A 22,765-nucleotide genomic window follows, 5' to 3' on the forward strand; every position below is an offset into this window, starting at 1 on the left:
CAATTATCAAAAATGTAGCTTTTTTAGTTTGCATTTGGTGTACGTTTCTGATTCGATATATGAATTTAGTTACCTTTTGGTTTAAAACGTTTGTTTGAAAACCTTTTGGTTTAAAGTTAATCAAAACTTCTTTTTTATGGTCTCGCCATTTGCCATCTGCTGGAACCTTGTTTCCGATCATTACCAATAGGCTCTAGATAAGTTTCTGATCAAAATGATGCTGTTTTTTGCGTCATGACATAACATTCGAAGATGGCTGGATTGGTTCCGGAGAAATTAGATCAGAAACTTTTTTCATTTTAATTCAGAACTGGCTGAGAATAAGGTGAATGATCAATATAAATAAACTTTAAAAAAACTGACAAATTAATATTTTTCTAATTGGACAAAAAAAGATGAAAATGTATGATATAATGAAAAAGATATGGAAATTTGATGGAAAAAATGGGAAAAAAAGCTTTATGTTGAGTGAGCATGACGTCAAATTTTTTGTTCTCGGTGTCCTACAGCAAAAAATCATCGCACACTTTTAGATTGAATTAAAATAAATTGAAAAAAATGATGGAATTTTTAGCTTCGCCAAATAGTCTGAGGAAAAAATACATAGTGAGTAGAAATTAAGCAAAAGGACTAATAAAGCATAACCGTTCCATGAGAACAGGAGATTCAATTGTGAATTGTTTTTAACTAAAAAATCGTAACTTTTAAAACTGAAATCAGCAGAGTTAAAATGATCTTGAATTAAAATAAAGGAAAACATAGATTAATTAAAATAAAATTTTCTAATTGTAATGTTCTACTCTCTTTCAAAACTCAAAGTTCTAGCATCTTATTTCTTAAAACATTATTTTAGTTCAAATGATGGAACGGGTTTGTTATCATGCCAAAATCTTAGAATTTCTTTCAAAAAATTCATCTTGTAAAATTCTTTGCAAAAATATTTCGTCTAAGAATTTTGTATGAGATAACCAATCAGAGTTCTTTTATTATTATACAAATAGAAGAAAAACTAATTACTGGTCCCAAAGCTAAACTATAACCACCATTCCCAGAGAGAAATTAAATGTGCTAATAATTATCCTAGAAATTGTTGAGTGGGGATTGGTTGGTTCAATTGGAGTAAATTCCTAGTAACTCAATCATTCGCAAAAATGGAGAATCTCAAGAAACTATTGGTAATGTCCGTTTTAATTTTTTATTTTAAGATATTGCAGTGACTAAGCTGTATTCCTACTGTGATGATTCTCTAAAATGTCTTGATTTATTTGAACATTCACAACTGTATATGTGCAGCCGAAAACATGCTTATAGGAGAAAAATTGTTAGTTGAGAGGCGAACTTATGAAAAGAACGGTAGTCAACCAATATTTGGTATGAAAAGACGATGGTCGATCAATGGAAGGTAGGTACATGAACACGTTTGCTGACCATTCGTTTACCGATAACAATCAAGGTAGCCAACACATCAAACGATAACCTTTCGATTTCATCATCTATTGCCAGTCATGTGTCGACAGATAAAAGTAAGAACTGACCATTTGACCAAAATGTTTGTTTAAGACACTTCACAAGAAAATGTTGCGACAGTATAAAAAGATCAACTATATTTGGGCATGAACTGATTGCTGTTGATCAATAATAACGTTGCTATTTTCCACATGAAGACTTAGTCATAGTTTTGATAATGAAAATTAATGTTATTGCGAAGAAATTTATAGTGACCAATTCACAAATTATGGCAATCTACCAACAAACTCTCTAATGTTGAATTTCTTCTTTGACCGCAAGATATAACTATGCAACATGTTCTGAATCATTTGTCCTTTAAAGCAAATTTATAAATTTTGCCTTTATACAAAACATTTCTTACAGTTTTCAACACTTTTCAAACACAGTTTTGGCACAAATTCAGTATCTGCCTCAAAACAAATCAACGCATTTCAGATCTTTTTGTACAAAAAACAGCACTTTTATAACGTTCAGGAACTCTATCAAAAAACAAATAGGCCGAATTCAACCTCTAAACGAGATATATGGAAAAAACAATTAAATATTTATCAGATGAACGAGACGAAGGAGACGCTTAAACATTTATACGATGAAGGAGCGAGAAAATGAGAAAGTGAACTGTTTAAAAACCTTGGATGATTATGGGCTATCAAAACATCATACTGACCCCAAAATTATCTCATTTTGTTGAACTAAAAAATACTTAAAGTTTAGTAACATACACCAAAGACTCAAACAAATGACAAATCAAAATTTGATAGATATTTCAAAAGAACATAAAGATAATCCAAAACAAACTGACGAAATATGCAAAAGAATGAAACGATCATCTCACAATTGGCATTGACCAGGCCCAATTCACCCACAACAAAAAACTGCCCGCGCAACTAAATGATGAATACATTCTAAAAAAATGCACAACCATTAATCACTGTGTCGTACTTGATTGATTTACTGTCGTCTCCGCAGCGCGAAAAAACAATTTTTTAGTTCTAAAAACTTTTCTAAGTTCTGGCATCTGATTTGCGGTGCGAAATAAAAAATTGACAACTGTTTTTGAACTGGTTATAATAAGGGATGCAAATGTGAAGTGCTTAACAACGAAAGTATGTATGAACAGACATGAACGATTCTGCAGCGGGAAGTGAAGTTGGAGTGAACAGACGGGAACATAAACAAGCGGGAAATACGGGATGAGGTCTGATTAAAATGATGAAATGAAGGGAAAACTAATTTATTTGAACTAAATACAGCGTCATAATAATTTAGCTACAATAAATTAATTAATGATGTTCAGGTATCACATACCACCTAGAATTTTGTTTGAAACTTTTCAACAATGCAAAATATAATAGGAGTAACATATTTACAATTTTAATACTTTGTTCCCGGTTAAAAAAGTAATAACACTATTTTTTAAAGGCTATCATACCTAGCTATATATAGAAAAATACAGTTTTAAATGCCCAAAACAGTTTAATTTCAATCTTTATTTAACTTTGCTTCATACACAGTCATTAAATTTATTTTGTCATCGGGTGCTGGGCTTCTGTTATCATTTATATATCTGATTCACAGATCGCGAGAGACACTTCTTCAATGGCGGGCGAGATGTTTTTCACATCAAGACTTTGCTCTGCTGTTGCTTGAACCCTTTCGATAACGGACGTATACGGCGGGCGAACATTTTCCACATCTCCAAGTCAGCGGTTCTACTCTAGGAGGAGCAGTGATCAGGGAGTCCGATGATTATTCGAAATTTTCATAGTATATTGGACTTCTGCTAGTTCGACCACTAGCCTCCTTGTCCCTGCTCGTATCTGCTTGAGTGGAGGAAAATTGTTGTAGAGCTGAGGAGGCTGTGTTTGCAACTATTGGGAGAATTAATTTGGCCGGCGATTCACGATTGAGTACAGTAGGACAATCTCTGATGGACACGAATTTCTACAGGACTTTTAGAAAGCGTCATAGCATCGCGCTTGCTATATTGGATTTGAAGACGATACGCCGTTGTCCGGTTCACGTTTCCTTTGCTTGATTTTATTATCGCCTTTTTCTTTTCAAGTAAAGTCTTCCACATGACCTTTAACATTCTCTTCTCTCAGTTTTTGCTAGTTCGGGATCCGCGACAATCTGCGTATACTTTGAGAGAAGTTTGGCGCTGCAGCTGAGTTCCAAACTTTGCAATTTCGCTATTGCTAACTGTGACCATTGATCTGCCTGGCTCCTTTATCTCCGAGGTGGTGGGCCCTATTTTTGAGTCTGGGGATAAGTTTTGCGTGGAAACCTTCTAAGTTTTTATAGACCTGTTCTTTTCATGAATCTATAGGACCAATTTGAGTTGTACAGCGCGTTCAGAGTTGGGAATTGGACGACACAGGTTGGAACCGAAAAAAGTGATCCGCCGTCATCGCCGTGTGTTCTCCTCACGTAACCTTCCGCTTATCAAGTTTTGACCCTGTTTATCCAAATGTTTGGCCTTAGTTGTCTGCAAAATAAAGAAAAGATAGAAAACTTTCAAAACATCACTTATTGATTTAAAAAAGTAATTGCTATTTGAATTTAAAAAAACTGCTCACAACTCAAATAGTCTATTTAAGAGATTACGGACTTATTAGTGAAACAATGAGACCTTCTATTTTATAGACTACGGGGAAACACATGAAAAATTGATTAATAAGAACCATTTACATCCAGAACTCTATCTTTTGAAAAAAAAGATAAATAATAGCAAAGTGAAAATAGTGTCAAATGAACCCTTAACTAAACAAACTAATTTGTTCTTCTGTAAATAATAAATCAAGTCACCAGCCCATGATTTTACTCGACAGAAAATTAATCAAGAGTAAGTTAAATTGTTGTGTCGATCCTTGCTATAAACCATTTTCGATCCCGTAAGTAAACCTTAAGTAATGACCTAAAAACTTTAGGTATGTTCAGCTTTGCTTTTTTCACACAAAACCGTTACTATACAAGCTACCTAATTTTATAAGCAATTTAAGAAAACAGGTAAAAAAAATTAAACAGCAACGAGCAGCAAAGAGCTAAGTTAAAATACAAATCCAATTTTTTTTATAACATTTGATTCGAAAGTCATGAAAAACGTCAGCAAATAACTGAAATCTGTATATAGGTTCCTCTTTATCCATAATAAGTCTATAGTTAGGACCTACACTGATCCAAAATATGTCAGAGGATTGCAAAGACATCGACAAACAACTAAAGAATCAAAAATAAAATTAACCTATTGCGAAAAACTGGTATCGGGGCCGTCAGAAAAAAAGGCCAAAAAAGAACAAGTTCAATTTTTTGTTTTTCTTTACTAACAATAATTTTGAATGTAAACTGCAATTTTTGAACGTGGTAACAAGTATATGAAGAAGCGCAGCGATGTGTCAATTTAAAAAGTAAGTCAAAATCTTTTCTTATATATTTGATTTTGAAGTCATGAAAACTTTAGCTATCAATTGAAATCATTACATAGGTTCCTCTCATCAACCACACGAAACCGCTAAGACTTATAACTATCCAGAAAATATCACAAGAAAAAGAAGAAAGACAAACATGGTTAAACTAATAAAATTCCCCGAAAAGCTGAGGGAAGACGGCGTCGAAGCTGTTGAAACCCCAATTCGTTCACTTATAAATTGGTCTTTTCAATTGTGCTTTTTAAAAAAAAGTGCCAAAAATGTGATAATTGAAGTGTAAATAATGTGAGAGAAAAAGCAGATGAACCTTAATGATGAAAAAAGCCAAAAATGAAAGCAAAATTGTGAAAACTCATAGTGTCGAAGCAGAAAAACCATTAGTTAAACCAAAAAACAGCAATAAAAACAAAACTTAAATCCATTAGAAAAAAGCGAACTGCTGCCGTTGATGATATAATGAGACAAATTGGCCCAGAAAGAGAAAAGAAATTCTCAAAGCCCAAAAAATTCATTTTTTATTTTAAAAATTTATACTTTCGAAACTGAAAACGACCATAAGCCTTCCATTAAAAAGCTACCTAATTTTCATTGAATCTCTGCAGTTGGCGAAAAACTACCGCCATTAGTAGGTTTTGCTATTACTTTGCTCATTCTTGTAATTAACTTGGGAAAAAGCAAAAAAAAAATGCGAAAATGATTTTAAAAAAACTTGACTGATTACAATCCGAACTCTTTTTGCATTTCAAAAAACCTGGATTAGACCAAAACTAGGTTTGCAATTGCTGTTTTATCTTTATGAACTCATAATTGTTCCAAATATTGTGAATAAAGAAACTTTGACAAAACAATCCAATACATCAAAAATAAATTATACTTTTTGTCTAATTATCAAGTTAAATTTGCAAAAACCGGCAAAATTTTAATACAGCGAAACTCTAAAAGGATCCACAAAATTCAATAAAGGTAAACAAAGTTGACTAAAGAGCTTACATCGTGCCATTTTTTTTATGAAAAAGGCTGAATTTTGAAATTTTAACAAACATTTTAGCCAAAAAGTTGGATCAAGCAGTTCAATAACATTCTTTTGCGTACAGGGGGTGAAACCAACAACAATATCAGTTACGATTTTGACATATATATTTTTTAGCAAAACTGCCGATTTATTGCACAAAAATACGGAGAATGTGAACAGAAACAACGAAAATCAGTAAAAAAAAACAAATTTGACCTCGCTAACTCCGAGCGAAAACCGAAATACAAAAATTTTTTCACCTATAGTTTTTAAGGTGGTGATACTTCTAGCTTTCTAGTGATACCTCTCATAACCATCTACGATTAATATATCGATCGTCCAGAATCGACTGAACATAAAAACGGTTTGAATATATAGTTCCTCCCACACTAATATGAGTCGGAACATCAAGGGTGTTTACTGGCACCGAAATATACTTTTTATAAAATAGTTTTCCTCCACCTACAGAATGAATAATAGAATTAAACATTTTTTTAGAGTGTAGTCCTTCTTTCTAAGATAAAAAGTTTATTTCGTTGGCTTTTACTATTTAGCAAAGTTGGCCAAAATCAGCGACAAGGCGAAAATCACCGGCAGAACTGCCATTCTTCGTCATTAACCTCGTTAGTGACTTCTAGCCACAAAAGCACTGCGCAAAATCGTTGATTAATCCCACCAATTGCGTCGCCAAATTTTGCACCAATTTGTACCATTCTTTTGGCATATCAGTGGTTACGTTTTGATCACTAATTATTCCATTTTAAAATTGTTACGTTTTGGTTATTAATTAATTTAAATCTATTCTAAAAAAATTTTAGAGTGGTAGTCGCCGACATCAATTTTGCGGAAAAGTGTGACAAGATCGAAAGATTAGAATTAGACTTGTCGCTGGTAATCGCACAATGTAAAATGTGATAACTAGCGACCTTATAACAAAAGATTGACGATGTCACACGTTTTCGCGCTGGCTTACTTTCCTGATGTTAAAACATGTGCCTAAATACATGCGTAAAAAAGCGATGTGCTGAGTATATATACTCGAGCAAATGTGCTTTTTGCAATTTATTGTGCAATCGGCTATAACACAGATTGTAAAGTTACTCAAAAGATTGGGGCGGGGAGAAGAATATTTTCTGAACCACTTTCACCGTGTTTTCCTATTAACCAGGAATTTTGAGTAACTTTACGGTGGACGGGGTTAAGTGGACTTTATAGTGCTATGATAAGTTATGACTAACTTATCATAACAAGTATTTACGATCTGCGACTTTTTCTTTGAAGAAAGGGGCTTCCAGCCAATCAATCTAAAATTCAAAAATGCACGTTCACATTGGCGGTCGACCATCATATCACCGTAAAGCTATAACACAGATCGTGAAATTACTCAAAAGTTGGGGCGAGGATAATGGGGCGTTTATTGCCCCAGATATTAGGATATTTTCTGTTTGTGCATCCTCCCTGCTTAGTTGACTCATATTATTTGCAACCCCTAGATGTTTTGCAAAGTTTTCTCCATCTCCATCAGTATCCCCAAAGCTGCTGTTTTTTATAAGTTCTTGAGGAACGTCCGCTGATTGTTCAACATTTTTCACAACACGATTTGCAGATGTTTCATCAGAGCATATGTCTTTTTTGAGCACTGTCTTGAGAAATGGTCCAAACACAGGACCCAATTTCTGAACTTCCTCTGTTACAGGCAATACTTCTAGTAGTTCAGCCAGCTTTTCAGCTTACTTTAGTTTAGCTTCATCGGAAAAAATTTCTTTCAATTTGTGCCACGCATCCCATTTGTATCTGCTTTTACATCCCAGACATCGTCAAGGGATGGTATTCTATCGCACATCACAAATCTGAAAAAGGAACAAAAAGGGTCTCGAGTTTCGTACGCTTGAAGGGATCAAGAAGTATTGTGAGAGCACGTAGAGGTGCAGGTAAATTTAATTTTGAGGAGACATCCCAGGTCGAGGTGGCCAGACCGAAGTGACCCCTGATCAGACGAGTTTGAGCGCACACATGTTCCCGGTGCGCTCGAATTACATGGTCTGGAAAAGGCTTCGAGTGCACTTTTGTCTGGACAATGGTCTGGAACTTGCCTGATCAGAGGCCACTTTGTTCTGGGACCGTCTGATCAGAGGTCACTTTGGTCTGGGACGGTCTGATCAGAGACAGTTTCAAGCGCACACAAGTCTGATCAGAGACCAAATCGAGCGACATTTTTTTCAAGTATTTTTTGTTTTCTTACTGACTTTTGTTGTCTCGGGTAAGAGACAACAATAAAACAGCATTCTGATCGCAACTTCATCTGAAAATCTGATGGTTTTGATCAGAACCAAGGGGTCCAGCTGATAACAACTGCCGGTCCCCTCAAGAAAAGATTTTGAATCAAAGTAGATCAAGACGTTTTTATGCAGAGCTGTCCAAGTTCATTTTTCAGTTAAAAGCATAAAAAAATGGCATACTCAGTAATTTTTTTGATCATTTTTTTTCGATTTACTTTCATTAACAATACTTTCAGGATTGGTTTTTGTTAGTTGAATATAAGATTGATAAAATGATAGATGAAATGAATATATTATAACGATATTGCGAGATTTGTTCATGTTTAAAATCATTCTCTGATCAGACTATTTCGAACGCACTTTAGTCTGGACAATGGTCTGGAACTCGTCTGGACAATGGTCTGGAACTTGTCTGATCAGGGGTCACTTCGGTCTGGAGCTCGCCTGATCAGATGCGGCTTCGAGCGCACTTAGAGCGCACAATGATCTTCGAGCGCATTCTCGTCTGATCAGAGGTCACTTCGGTCTGGGACGGTCTGATCAGAGGCCCCACTTGTCTGGGACGGTCTGATCAGAGGCGATTTCGAGCGCAACCTCAACTTGGGATCACTCTGACAGGTCCATTGACCTATTTGATGTTCTCCCCGAATGCATATAACTTCTTGATTGTAAATTGTTTGTGTAATCATTAAGTGAATTACTCGATATGTATTTGGAAAAATTCATTATTATTATTATTATTATTTTACAATAAAAACCAGCTTCAAAGTCCATCACCTCTTGCATGAGCAGCAAGTTTCAATATTTTTTGTTGTGTGGCATTACAACAAGCCCTCCAGCCTAATGCGCATATTTTACAAGTAGTGAAATATCAGTTATTAAATTTTTCCGCACTAGTGCCAAAAGGAATAATTCAAGGTTGACTGGCTTTTTGTACGAAACAAAGGGCATCTTTTCCACTTGTGCCCCCAGTTTAGTGAGAGCATATTAATTGCACCCCCAGACGCACGTGCCATATTTTACATAATGATTTACTATGTAATGACACGTGCTCTGTAATTTGGAGGAGCACAACGTACGGGGGGCACAAAAGGAAAAAATCTAAAAAAAAAATTTAAATGCATTATGTACAGCAAAAATTTAGTCAATTCATATACTGTTTTTGCCAATTAACAGTGTTATTTTTGAGTTATCACACTCGGGAAAACTTCTGTGTTCCAATTCCGAGTATTCGGTTTCTTTCGTCCTAAATGGGCGCTGAATCAATTCAAAGATGCTCTTATTTGCTATAGTTTCACCTCAGTTGCGTTCCAACCGCATGAGAGCTGAGATCAGCTTCAATTCCGACTTCAAAGTTCCAATTTCTCTGAATTAGTTGGCCTCTTTTTGGGATGGAACCAGCAAACATAAGCAACATACAATTTGCAAAAACAACCAAAAGCAGAAGAACTTTGATCGACTGCGTTTGTTGATTGCTAATATGTTGAGATAATGTTATTGTATCGTGATATCCTAATGAGCTTCCTTCTTCTTATGAATCTGAATTTAGCGCCAAATTACTGTGCGAAAAGCATTATTAGAAGGACATTATTCTCTAATAACTGTTGCCAACTGTTGACTTTTTGTCTCAGGTTTTTATTTGGAAGATGTGAAAATTGCCCCTTTTAGCCTCATATATCTATCCTAGTTTTGGAAGTTAAAATAAAATTCTGAGATCATTACGAAAAATTTGTCATCTCTGCGTCCTGTTTACTCAGTCCGAATTTGCAAATAAGATCTCTCCTAAATTTCAGCATTTAATTTCGATAACAAACAAGACATCAAACTTAAACATCACTAAGTTAACAACGCAATGGACAAATTTTTTTACAAAAACAACACAAACGCCATTTTTTATAACAACTACTTTACATCCAATCCAATGAAAATACAGCACTTGACCAAAATTATACATGAAAAGACCGCACTCGACCAACTTGGGCAATAAAAGGAGAAACCTTTAAAGATAAGCTCAGCTTCAGCTCTCCTTTAAGCAGGAAAAAAATTGATTTTCAAAAAGATAAGTACTCTCCAGACATTATACCTATATTTCATTGAAACAATAATTGAGAACTGCGGGTAATTTTTTTGGTAGCGCAAAAGATTTCGATAAAAAGTTTTAACACTTTCGGAGAAAGCTAAAAAATTTAATTTTTAAACATCTGTGTCTTGAACTCTGAAATCTATTCTCAGTAATTGTAGCAAGGGTGTTAAATGTGGTATTGTGCTTTTAGAAAACTTGGCTATAAAAAACGGTGTTCTTCAAGACACTTTTACGGACCTCTTATTTTTCCTTTTTTACATTATTGTTTTCTCCTAACAAATTAATGATCAGTGTTCAGCCATCAATTTATACGAGCTTGATTCATCAGTTTGGGGCAGTAGAACAGATTGGAAAAATGGTCGTTTTTCTTTCAAAGAAACGAACAAATATTTAAAAAGGACCCAATTGACGCTAAGTGCAATTGATTTTTTCCATGATTTGAAAACTAAAACACAAATACTCTTTTCAAGGGTAAACTTATAAAAATTTATCAAGGCTGCCGTTACCGAGGTATACAAATGGATGCAAATTTAAGGTTTCAGAAACATTGCAGTTCCATTTTAGAAAAATTGATGCGTCAGGATTCTTTATATCTTTTGATGAATGACATCTCTTTGGAGGTAATTTTTGTTATTCTGAAGTCTGTATTGCGCCTACGCTATCATCCAGTGGACGATTGTCTCAGAATTATTGTGCCATAAATGTACAACGTAAGAATTGTCAGTTTAACGGAGGAATAGAACGTTTGCTATAAATGAGGCAACAAAGATAACCGCCGTGTTCCTCCGCTGAAATTTTAAATCATCTCTGCTGAACTTATCATCTATAGAATTTGCTTAGAGGAACAACAAAAGAAGGAAAAGTCATGTGGAGTATCAAAAAATTTCAAGCATTTCTTGCTGACAACATTAATGTTAAGCACAACCTTAGTACAAAACAGCGCATATGTAGTATCAAATGTCTGATATTAAAACCGTCTTGGAGTGGAATAAATTACCCTCATCAATAAGTTTTGAACAGGAATTAGAGTTTTAAACTAACTTCAAAAGATTATTCTCCGTCAACTTTAATAGAATATTCTATAAGACATGTTGGCGCATTTATATCTCAATTTTGAACGCAGAAATATATTTTGAAAAGCACTAGTTGCATCATTTTAATTTTTATATTATAAATAACGCGATGAGATTGGTAATTTGAAATTTATCTGCCATGCTATTCTACATGTAGGTATTCAATCTAAGGGTTCCGCTTTTCTTAATTCACAAATTTCATTAAAAAACATTGGTTAACCTGGAAAACGTGTTGACCGAATATAAAATTCCGGACAATGTATTGACATCCAGTTTCACCAGAATAAGTTATATTGATAGCAGTGTTTTCAAGAGTTCGAACAAAGATTACCTCCACCTGTTTTTTTCGGATTTTCTTCTATTTGAGTGGAGGATGACTGTTGCCCTCCCTGACGTGCGTACTCTATTTACTTATTAAGGTGCTATATAACAACGCGATTTTTAGGGGGGGGGGGTATAAAGAAATTGGGATGCAAAACAAAAGTAACCATTTTTCATTGTTGGATTCCTTTTCTGGAAAGTTGGTTCTATTGTTCAACATCAACGCTGATTCCCTTCTAAGTTATTCTTGTCAAGAAAATTGTGGAAGTGATTGTCTCACGCAGCTATCGTTTGAAAAAACAAAACCTGTTTTTACTTTAAATTCACAGTGATCACACATTTTGAATTATGCAACGTTACACAGATAAGATCTTTTCCATTAATCTATCAGCAGTTGACAGGGGTGTCATTAACAGCTCGGGGGGGGGGGGGGTGTCGTTACACAATAGATCCGATAAATGCGGACCGTTGCTATGTATAAACGGATCTTTCTTACTAATCCGAGGACCATGGCTGAACTGGCCGACAGGTCGTTTAGCCGACAACCAAAAGTAAGCTTTCAAGCCGACAAATTGACCGCACATCAGTTAAAATGTCTGCCAGTTTAGAGTTATTTTTGACCAATCCAATTTTCATACCAATCAGAATAAATAGTCGACTAGCTAAATTTCTCAGATTTTCATTGTCGGCCAAACCCCTTGTCGGCCATTATTCGAGTTATGTTCGCTTCTTATGTGTCAATTCGAAAACAGCAACGGATTGATCGAAAGTGAACACATTTCATTCATGTTTTATCACATGACCGGACAATAGATCGAAAACAGAAAAGTTGGGACAATAGATCGAAAATCAGTCTCTATTCTTATTGGTTGAAATTGAGCATTATCTGCGAGCTCAATATAATTACCACCCAGGTTGAGGTGCCATCCGGAAGTGACCCCTGATCAGACCATGCCAGAGAAAAGTTACCTCTGATCAGACCCTCCCAGACCAAAGTATCCTCTGATCAGACAAAAGTGCGCTCGAAACACCGTGTGCGCTCTAAGTGCGCTCGAAACTGTCTCTGATCAGACCTTCCCAGACGGAACGGACCTCTGATCAGACCATAATCAGACCATTGTCCAGACGATTCTGCGACCATCGCCCAGTTCAAACCCAGACCATTGTCCAGACGATTGTGCGCTCAAAATCACTTCTGATCAGACTATTGTGCGCTCAAAAGTTAATCCTGATCAGACTATCCTGCGCTCAAAATCACCTCACCGCACGAATTTTGTTATAATATATTCATTTCATACGAAATGATGTTCGCATTTTTATATTCATCTAAAGAAAAGACTATTCTAAAAGTATTATTGCTAAAGAAAAGAAAACCCAACTGCTGAGTAAACAATTATTTAGTATACATTAGTGCATATTTCCAACTCAATGAATAAATTCAGACAGCTTTCCATATAAAACATCGTATACTACAGTTAAACAAAATTTCCTTGTAAGGGGATTGACATGTTCAATCAGTTGGACCCCTTTGGTTCTGATCAAAGACATCAGACTCTAGATCTGTCTGTGATCAGAATGCTGCTTTTTGTTGCCTCTTGACAGAGCCGACATCTCTCTGTAAAAAAAACAAAAAATCAAAAAAAATTCCGCTCGAAATGGTCTCTGATCAGACTAATGTGCGCTTGAATCCACCTCTGATCAGAACATTCCCATCCTGAAGTGACTTCTGATCATACCATCCCCAGACCAAAGTGACCTCTGATCATACCATCCCCAGACTGAAGTGACCTCTGATCATACCATCCCCAGACTGAAGTGACCTCTGATCATACCATCCCCAGACCGAAGTGACCTCTGATCATACCATCTCTAGACCGAAGTTACCTCTGATCTTACTATTGTGCACTGGAATCAAATCCCAGACCCTGTAATTTTGGTCTGGGAACACACCGTGTGCGTTGGACTTGGTCTGATCAGAGGTCACTTCCGGATGGCACCTCAACCTGGGCACATTATGGCCATGCCTCGCGAGCCATGGCCATGCCTTAGCGGCTCGTGGGACTTGACATGAATCTATCACAACCGAACAAAATATCACAACAGAACTTGTTATAAACTGTATAATAAATGAGCGCTCAAATCTGACTGGCCAATACGCAACTTGAATAATTTAATTTTCGATCTATTGTCCCAATTTTTGCGTTCGATCTGTTGTCTTTCGATCTATTAATGTCCTAGCACCGTTTTATCAGCTGCATGGTTCTTTTTCAGATAAGAGAGCGTGACAGCTGGGACAAGTGTGGGTGACTCTTTTGCACTCGTTCACGAAGAAGGGGATGAGACAACAGCCCAGACCCATAAATGGAATGAACCAAATCCCAATGCAGGCCACGAACGTCATGAATGATGGAGAGTGAACAACTGTCGTAGTCACCTGGTTGAAATAACGATATAATGCCGATTGAAAAGCCATTTTTATGATACCTTTTAAGGTGTAATATAAAGAGTGTAAAAGAAAATTAAAAGTGTAATTATTATTTAAAAATACACTTTTATAATTACACTCTTCCACCCCTAATTAAGCGGAGAAATAGGGAGGTAATTTTTTTTATTTTTACACTCTTTACACGCTTTTCCCCGTTATTTTCGGGGAAAATCCTCCCCCCGGGTACTATATTTAATTAAGGGATTTTCGTGGGTTTGTCTACCTTGTCATTTCTAACGACAAAAAAAACAAGACACATAGTTTATGCATTTCGGCCCTGCGCTAATTTATTGCACCCCCAAACAAATTTTTTTTTTCGAGTTCTATCTTTAAATGCTTTAATTTCCAAGTTAGTGTCTATATTCTACCGAGGCTGACAACTTTAATGGCTTCAGTGTAGAATTGCTACCGGGTGTAGTTTTTCAATTTCTGTAGCTTGGTATCAATTTTACGTATTTTGACAGATGTCCAATGTCAGTATGGTAGATTTTCAAAGCATGTGTTACCTCCAAGTACTCGTATTTTGAAAGAAATTTGATCTCAGTGTTTTTCGTTTTCCGAATATGGTTTCTGCTGATAAAATTGCTTAAATGAGTTTTTGCTTAATTTGTACTCATCACAATGAAATACAATTCCAGACGGTCTCAGGCCTGAATCTTGAATCCAAAGGCTCAGTATAAACTCTGTATAAACTGCTCTTTTTTGGGTCAAAATGATGTGGTGTGATCTGAGTAAGTTAAATGCCAAAAATGTCAACCTGAAGAGAACTAGAACTCAGCCCGTTTTTTGATCACATTTTTTTTTGCTTATCTATTCTTTGACTTTGGTTACCCGGACACTAGTTCCATAGTAAAGGAGTGCTGAAACATTGTATTCCAATTGTATGTCGGCGGCCCAGTTCTGTATCAGTGTATCCTAAGAGTATCTTCCTACTTCCACCTTCGGACTGTTCAGAGTGTTTTCAGAGAGCCGGTTTTTTACAATGATTTTTTGTCTGAACAGTGTAAAAAGTGACATGATCATAATCTGTTCAAAGTAAAAACACAGAATGAGAATACTATGATTCAGCGCTGAATTACAATGTTACTATGATCCGGGTAAAACGATGGCCGCTGTTTGGTTATCATCTATTTACTCACAGTTTTTCTGCAAATATGACAGACAACGACTTGAGGGTAGTGCCCGAATGCTGCAGAGCTCCCTGGCATCGTCACGTACGTGGGCTGAAAACAAAACGGTGTCATAGACCAAAAACCACTTGTATCTGCGACAGACTGTGAATTAAACAAAAAATTGAGAACTGTTTCACAATTAATACATAATATAGAAAGAAAACGTACAAGAAGAGTGAATTTTTAGAAAGTTAGATGGACTACCTGAAAACGAATTGCGAGTGACCTTTTTAACTCAAAGCTCGAACTCACACAGTTACGCCAACATTTCACAAGAATTGTTTAGTCGTTCTTATTTCCTATGGCTCTTTTTTATACAAAAAATACTTTTGGTAACATCGAATTCGTCTTACAGGGGGTGAAAACTGGTTGGCCTGTATGACATGAGTAGTTGAGGTTGTGGTGGGGTAGGAGTTGTATTGTTGTGTGGGGTAGGGTGCTGCAGACTGCATTGACCCATACTGCTGCTGAGGGTAGGTTGGTGGAGCACCAGCTGAAAAAAAGTAAACGCCTAACGGCACGTCAATGCCACAAACTCGACTCTGATCGAAATTCCTAAATAAATATTGAATCAGAACTATTGTAGCAGTAGAAATACTGGATGTACTCCTCCAACCTATCAGAGACTGAGAAGATACTATTGTCTTTTAACTACACTGACTGTAGTCAGTCTATTAGAATACTTGCACGATGTGCATACCTCTGACTCCGGTGTTGCCTCTTTATACATCGTTATAATTGACCTTCAGTGTTTTACAGAGTCGGTTAGTCTTAGAGATATCGGTAAGCCTACTTCACACGCAGAAATAAAAAGCCCTAGCTCTTTATATCTCAAGCCCACCATGAGTCTGCCCTAACTGGTGCGATCAGTGAGTTAACAAAATCTAACCGTAAAAAACTCACAAAAAACAAATTATTCTCTTTTGAAGAAGAAACTTAGAACTAGATAATACAATTTTATACTTTTTCTTCAATTAAAATTTAGAAAACCGGGAAGACAACTAGAGGAGATAATAGACTCTCTCTTACTTTTATCTTGGTACATACACAGATTTTGGAAAAACCTAGAAAGACATAATTTTCAGGCTACAAAACTAAAAGTCGAAACCTACCCACACCCGATGGAATAGTTGCCAGAAACATTACAAGCGATACTCCAACTGGGAACAAATCCACACTACAAAACAGCGTGAGACAGTTGGGTAATCTGCCAGGACTGACCATACTGACCAGCACACCCTGTAACTAGCACCTCTACTGACTCCACAGTAGAAGTGGACAACTGACTGACGACACTAGTCAACACTGACAGGGACTCCAGACAACGGCACAAGTCACAATGCCACTTTAACGACAACACGACTTTTCACTCCCTTCTACAACAAGGACCACTCATCCAGCGTGTTTCTGCTACAACTTACAGATCTGAAATGAAAACTCCTAACTCCGCATGGATGTAGCAGTAGAAATACTGGATATACTCCTCCAACCAGTCAGAGACTGAGAAGGCACTATTCTTTTTTATATAGCGTTAACTCCACTGACTGTAGTCAGTCTATTAGAGTAGTTACACGATGTTTGTTTAACTCTGACTCTGGTGTTAACTCTTTTACAGATCGTTATACTTGAAGTATACCTTCAGTGTTTTACAGAGTCGGTTAGTCTTAGAGATATTGGTAAGCCTACTTCACACGCAGAAATAAAAAACCCTAGCTCTTTATATCTCAAGGCAGTAAAAGGAGCCCACCATGAGTCTGCCCTAACTGGTGCGATCAGTGAGTTAACAAAATCTAACCGTAAAAAACTCACAAAAAAACAAATTATTCTCTTTTGCAGAAGAAACTTAGAACTAGATAATACAATTTTAAACTTTTTCTTCAATTAAAATTTAGAAAACCGGGAAAACAACCCCAACGAATAATGAAATTTAAAAAACCAAAATGGAAACACTGATAAAATGAGTCGTCACACTGGCCAAACGTCATCAAAATCGGATCCACATTCCGATGAATTACAGTTAGCTGTTCTTACACAACGGAACAAAGGTCCTAGGCACGAAAGCTCACCATTTAAAGTTACAACATCAACATCAAGATTAATTAAATTTACTTTTATGCACTGCAAAACCACTTAAAAGCCACTATTATGCAGTAGAGCAAAAGCCTCATATTACTTTACCAGACAAAAGTTCACAAGTCTCGCGCATAGCTCTTCTCTCATATTTAATCGAATTTTATGGAGCTCAACCCACTAAGGACTCAATTCTTTTTATCAGTTATCCATTAACCATAACTTATGTTTCACTCGTCTATGATACACATTTTTTAACCCACTTTCAGAAGCATTATTTGAATTTCTCAACGGAGTTTGGACAAAATTACAATCTTCAGATAGAGCTGGTGCGTTTAGGAAATCGTCATTCAAATTTCTAAAGCGCCTAGAACCAGCACTGAATACCGCCGCTTAAAAATCACAAACAAGCGTGCTTAAAATTGCTAGACAAGAAATAGAAGGTTTCACTCACCTTATAAAAACATAAATAAGCTCTTGAAAAGACGCAGTTTTACCACAAGAGGAGATAATAGACTCTCTCCTACTTTTATCTTGGTACATACACAGATTTTGAAAAAGCCTAGAAAGACATATTTTTCAGGCTACAAAACTAAAAGTCGAAACCTACCCACACCCGATGGAATAGTTGCCAGAAACATTACAAGCGATACTCCAACTGGGAACAAATCCACACTACAAAACAGCGTGAGACAGTTGGTTAATCTGCCAGGACTGACCATACTGACCAGCACAACCTGTAACTAGCACCTCTACTGACTCCACAGTAGAAGTGGACAACTGACTGACGACACTAGTCAACACTGACAGGGACTCCAGACAACGGCACAAGTCACAATGCCACTTTAACGACAACACGACTTTTCACTCTCTTCTACAACAAGGACCACTCATCCAGCGTGTTTCTGCTACAACTTACAGATCTGAAATGAAAACTCCTAACTCCGCATGGATGTAGCAGTAGAAATACTGGATATACTCCTCCAACCAGTCAGAGACTGAGAAGGCACTATTCTTTTTTATATAGCGTTAACTCCACTGACTGTAGTCAGTCTATTAGAGTAGTTACACGATGTTTGTTTAACTCTGACTCTGGTGTTAACTCTTTTACAGATCGTTATACTTGAAGTATACCTTCAGTGTTTTACAGAGTCGGTTAGTCTTAGAGATATAGGTAAGCATACTTCGCGCGCACAAATAAGTAGCCCTAGCTCTTTATACCTTAAGGCAGTAAAAGGAGCCTACCTTGGGTCTGCCTTACTATACCCATATTCCATATTCAGCACTTAATAGTCTCGTGCAGGTATTTTCTAAGCCGAGTCAATGAGTTTTCCGAAATTTATATTAAAAAGGACCTGAAAATGCGCTAAATTAAAGAGGGTTTAGGGCATTTAGAGTATTTCTTTCATAATTTCCGTGTATTTGTTACGCACAATGCGCTGACACCTTGAAATGGAACGACTTACAGGTCTAAAAAAGATCAAAAGAGGTCAAAAATAGCCAGTAAAACGTAAGTATCTATAATCTGCTGAGAAATATACTCTATATGCAATGGATAAAAAAGGGTTCGCTCCCCTTTTGTAATATGTGCTACAGAATTCAGCAACGGGATCGTTTCCTTTCCCAAGCTGAGGTGTGTGACCCAATCTCTGATCAGACCGACTAGGTTTGCGCACGCGGGGTAAACCGCGACCCTTCCACAGAGTCTGCAAGCTCTTATCAGCGCACTACCTAAAGTCTGAAAGTCTGATGCGAGCTCGACCACAGTCTGGATATTAAGATCAGAACAAAGTCTAAAGTGCCGATAGTCTGGTCTGGATTCGTCTGAATGGCCCGAACAGAACTTTTTCCAGAGTCTGAATGGTCAGATCAGAACCCTCTCCTGATGGTTTATATTTTGTTTTATTGAGTCCCCCACTAAAACTTAAAAATCTGGAATAGAAAACAACAAGAATAACCAAAAAAACCCACAATCTCTAAAAGTCATTTTTCAAAGCTATTAAATTTTAGAGTTTTCCGAGTTGTTTTGCCATTTTTTTTTACAATACCTCATTGAGTTTGAGGTACGTCCTTATTACGGCAAAATTTCTAAAAAAAAACTTTTTAAAAACTTTGATATGGCCGTCCTCTGGATCGTAGAAACCTCCACAATATAATTCCGAAACTTACCAAAACAGATTTTTCTCTTCTGCTTCCTTATCATTGTGTTATGCATCCCGTTTTCATATCACGTTTGGAAACCATGGATTTTTTTCGTTTGTACCCCCCAGTAAGCTGTGCATCCCTCATTAACAGAGCATATTTTATTACATGGTAAATGGGTATGTTAATATATGGCATGTGCGCTTCGGGAAGCAACATGCATCCTCTATACTGAGAGGGGCGCACACTGAATTGTTCCAAAACCCTTATGGAAAAAGTGGCATGGCACGCGTATATTTTTTTTACAAGTGGGGATGCACAAATAGAAAAGATAAAATCAACGACCGCCCTATGGTTTTTATTCAGGAATTTTATGCATCCAGACTGTGCAACATTTCTTCGACAGCCTCAGTCGAAAACTTTGAGTAGAAAAATGTTTGCGATTTGCTCTTTTAGTACTGGAGACTTTTAATCGAAAAAAATGTTTTTGGCTTTTTTTCACTACCAAACTGGAAACTGAAGATAAAAATTCAGATCATATTAGGAGTAAATTTTTAATAGACTTGCGATAATTAACTTTTTTCTCCGCATCTAACGTGGTTTTGCGAATATTCATCGCTTTAAGCTCATTGTTAAAGATGAATAAAGTCGCTTGAGTGTGTTTCAGTTCAAAGAGACGAAAAAGTTTAAAAGTTGGTTTTTAAATTTGGTACCTGCATTAGGCGTGGGGCTAAAGGGCGATGGGTTCTGTGTTTCAGATGCAGGCGCCGTGGGTTGAAGACTAGAGGCTTCGTTTTTGTCCATATTATCCTTACGCAGCTGACTTTGAGTAACTTTTTTGAAAAACAATCAGCCTTTGATTGTAAAGTAGAAACGATGAACAATAAAATACAATCAAACTAAATTAAGCATGGCTTTAGCTAAAAATAAAACGTTTTTTTTGTGAGGCATCTGAACAATTATTGTAGAGGTATATTGTATTCACTATGCTTAATATCAAACACATGCGCTCAAGCTATCAAGAATCTTAAGAAAGCTCCAAAAAAGCAATTTGATATGGCTCGCGTCATAGAAAAAATTAACTTTGACGTAGGTTTGAACAGCATTGTAAGATTTATAAAACATTCCGAACTACACAAAATTAGAGCCCATTAATTATGATGTCACTTTAATGTTTCGTCTCTTCAGAGTAAAATAGAAAATAATACCTGCAACATATTTGTATTTCTCGTCTTACCCAGTTTTTTGTTTCCAGACCAACTAGAATTCTGAACAGAGCGAGTTCGAGCGCACGGTAGTCTCATCAGAGGTCACTTCGGTATGGGACGGTCTGATCAGAGAAAATTTCGGTTTGTACCTCAACCTGATTAACATAATTCTTTTCTTATGCCACCTTTCTTAATCATTCTTCACAAGTTGCCGGATCTAATAAATATGAAACCCTTTAAAAGTGAATAAATGATATTTATTGTTTTTGTTGCTTCATTTTCCCATTTTAATAAACTACTTTTAACGTTCATTTTTTCCTAATATTTGGCAACATTTTCACCGAAAATTTCTTAAGAGGAAAGAACCTAAAATGAATAGCATCGCTAATGAATACCATAAATGGTGAAACAAAAATGCATTTTACATCAGGACGTAAAATCAAAACAATTGGAAATCAGTGTAATATTGATTTTGCCTCTTGAAGTAGCATTAATTTTTCCTTAGTAATTTAACCCGAAATACAAAAACAGTTTTACTTCATACCAAAAAATCTCTTCAATTAACACGTTTAAAATAAGAAATATCAACAACAAAGATCATTTTAAAACAATTCAATGATATACAATTACTTAACTAATGCGGCTGTATTACCTTTCCAACACAGTGTTTCAAACAATTACACGGAAATTTCTAATCTCAAGTACCTAAACAAAAAAATCTACTACGTTTTTTAGCATTAACATTACGTAGCATAAGGAAATCAACCCTATGTACAATTTTCGATAAGTTCTTTTTCACAAAACCATGGCAACCTCAGTAACGTCGCCACAAAACTCAGAAAACTCTATTGTATCTACCGGCCTGTATGCTTATTTTTAAAACTATGTTGATAAATCTCACAAGCTGATGTTAAAAAGTGATAGCAAGAAATCACAAATTCTTTAAAATGAACTAATCAAACACTTAGCAATCTTTGCTCATCAATTATACACATCCACTGCCCAATAAACACTAAAATTAAAAAAAGAGTTCTTCCTTTGCAACATTCAACAAAAAACAACTGGATAAAAAATCACAATTGTATGCGAAATCAGGAATTTACCACCACACATTTGCAAGGATACCAAATGTTGAAGGACTATATATATATATATATATATATATATATATATATATATATATATATTCCCACGGGTGAAACAATTAGGGCTGAAACAAAATTCAAATAGAACACCGAGAAGTTTGAATGTTGACCGATATGATAAAAAAGCACAGAACGTGCCCATTGGAACTAAAAATTAGAATACATTAAACAGAAAACAACTAGTCACAGCTCAGGAATCTCCACAGAAACAAACACAAAACACATGAAAAACAAGACCAGTAAATCATGAAGGCAAACGTTTAAACATCATAATAGAAATAGTTTCACCATAGTTTCTTATAAAAAAGACAAACAAATCGCTTTATGATATTTGAAGAAAACCAAACAACAAACAAGAAATCATGAGTTGCGTGAACGTCAACAACTCAAAAATAGCAACAAGTTAATGATAGAAAACTAATTAACAATTCAGGAAGACCAAATGCAAAAGATGTTTCGGCTAAAAAGGCTTTTAGAAACACCAACCCAATATTAATTTCATGATTCACCAAACGCTAGAGAACATTGTCGACAAAACTTTTGTTGTTAAAAAATTTTAAACTTCCCTAAAACTAGGTACGGATTGGAGTTCTAAACAAAATTTGTTATGTTAGTTCAGTGATAATAAGGGAACAAAAAGGATCAAAAAAGACACCTGTGAGACATCCAAACTACCTGTTGACAATTCTGAGCCGGAATATAGCACCATGACACACTATTTTCAATTTGAACGCTTATTTTGCATGAGCTTCAAAAACTTTCTACCTACCATTGATGGCTTCAGAAGTATAGCGTGATCTGTCTCAAAGGCATCAGAAAAAATTCTTTAAAAAGTCTA

The 22,765-nt window shown here is 36.0% G+C and overlaps 1 protein-coding gene across 2 annotated transcripts; it reads right to left on the reverse strand.

Moving 5' to 3' along the window:
• Positions 1-13,248: 13,248 nt before the first annotated feature.
• On the reverse strand, positions 13,249-20,528 carry LOC142340174 (lipopolysaccharide-induced tumor necrosis factor-alpha factor homolog). Of its 2 annotated transcripts, XM_075390678.1 has the most exons (5): positions 20,288-20,528; positions 15,716-15,855; positions 15,330-15,413; positions 13,947-14,139; positions 13,249-13,320 (listed from the first exon to the last, which is right to left on the reverse strand). In XM_075390678.1, the coding sequence occupies exons 1-4, from the start codon at positions 20,376-20,378 to the stop codon at positions 13,954-13,956; spliced, it is 501 nt and encodes a 166-aa protein (XP_075246793.1). In that variant the 5' UTR covers positions 20,379-20,528; the 3' UTR covers positions 13,249-13,320; positions 13,947-13,953. The 2 variants fall into 2 exon arrangements, with proteins under 2 accessions (XP_075246793.1, XP_075246792.1); XM_075390677.1 differs by lacking the exon at positions 13,249-13,320 and having other exon boundaries at positions 13,898-14,139.
• Positions 20,529-22,765: the final 2,237 nt, after the last annotated feature.

The sequence above is a fragment of the Convolutriloba macropyga genome, chromosome 5 (genome assembly GCF_964194025.1).
Source record: "Convolutriloba macropyga chromosome 5, txConMacr16.3, whole genome shotgun sequence".
Classification (NCBI taxonomy): domain Eukaryota; kingdom Metazoa; phylum Xenacoelomorpha; order Acoela; family Convolutidae; genus Convolutriloba; species Convolutriloba macropyga.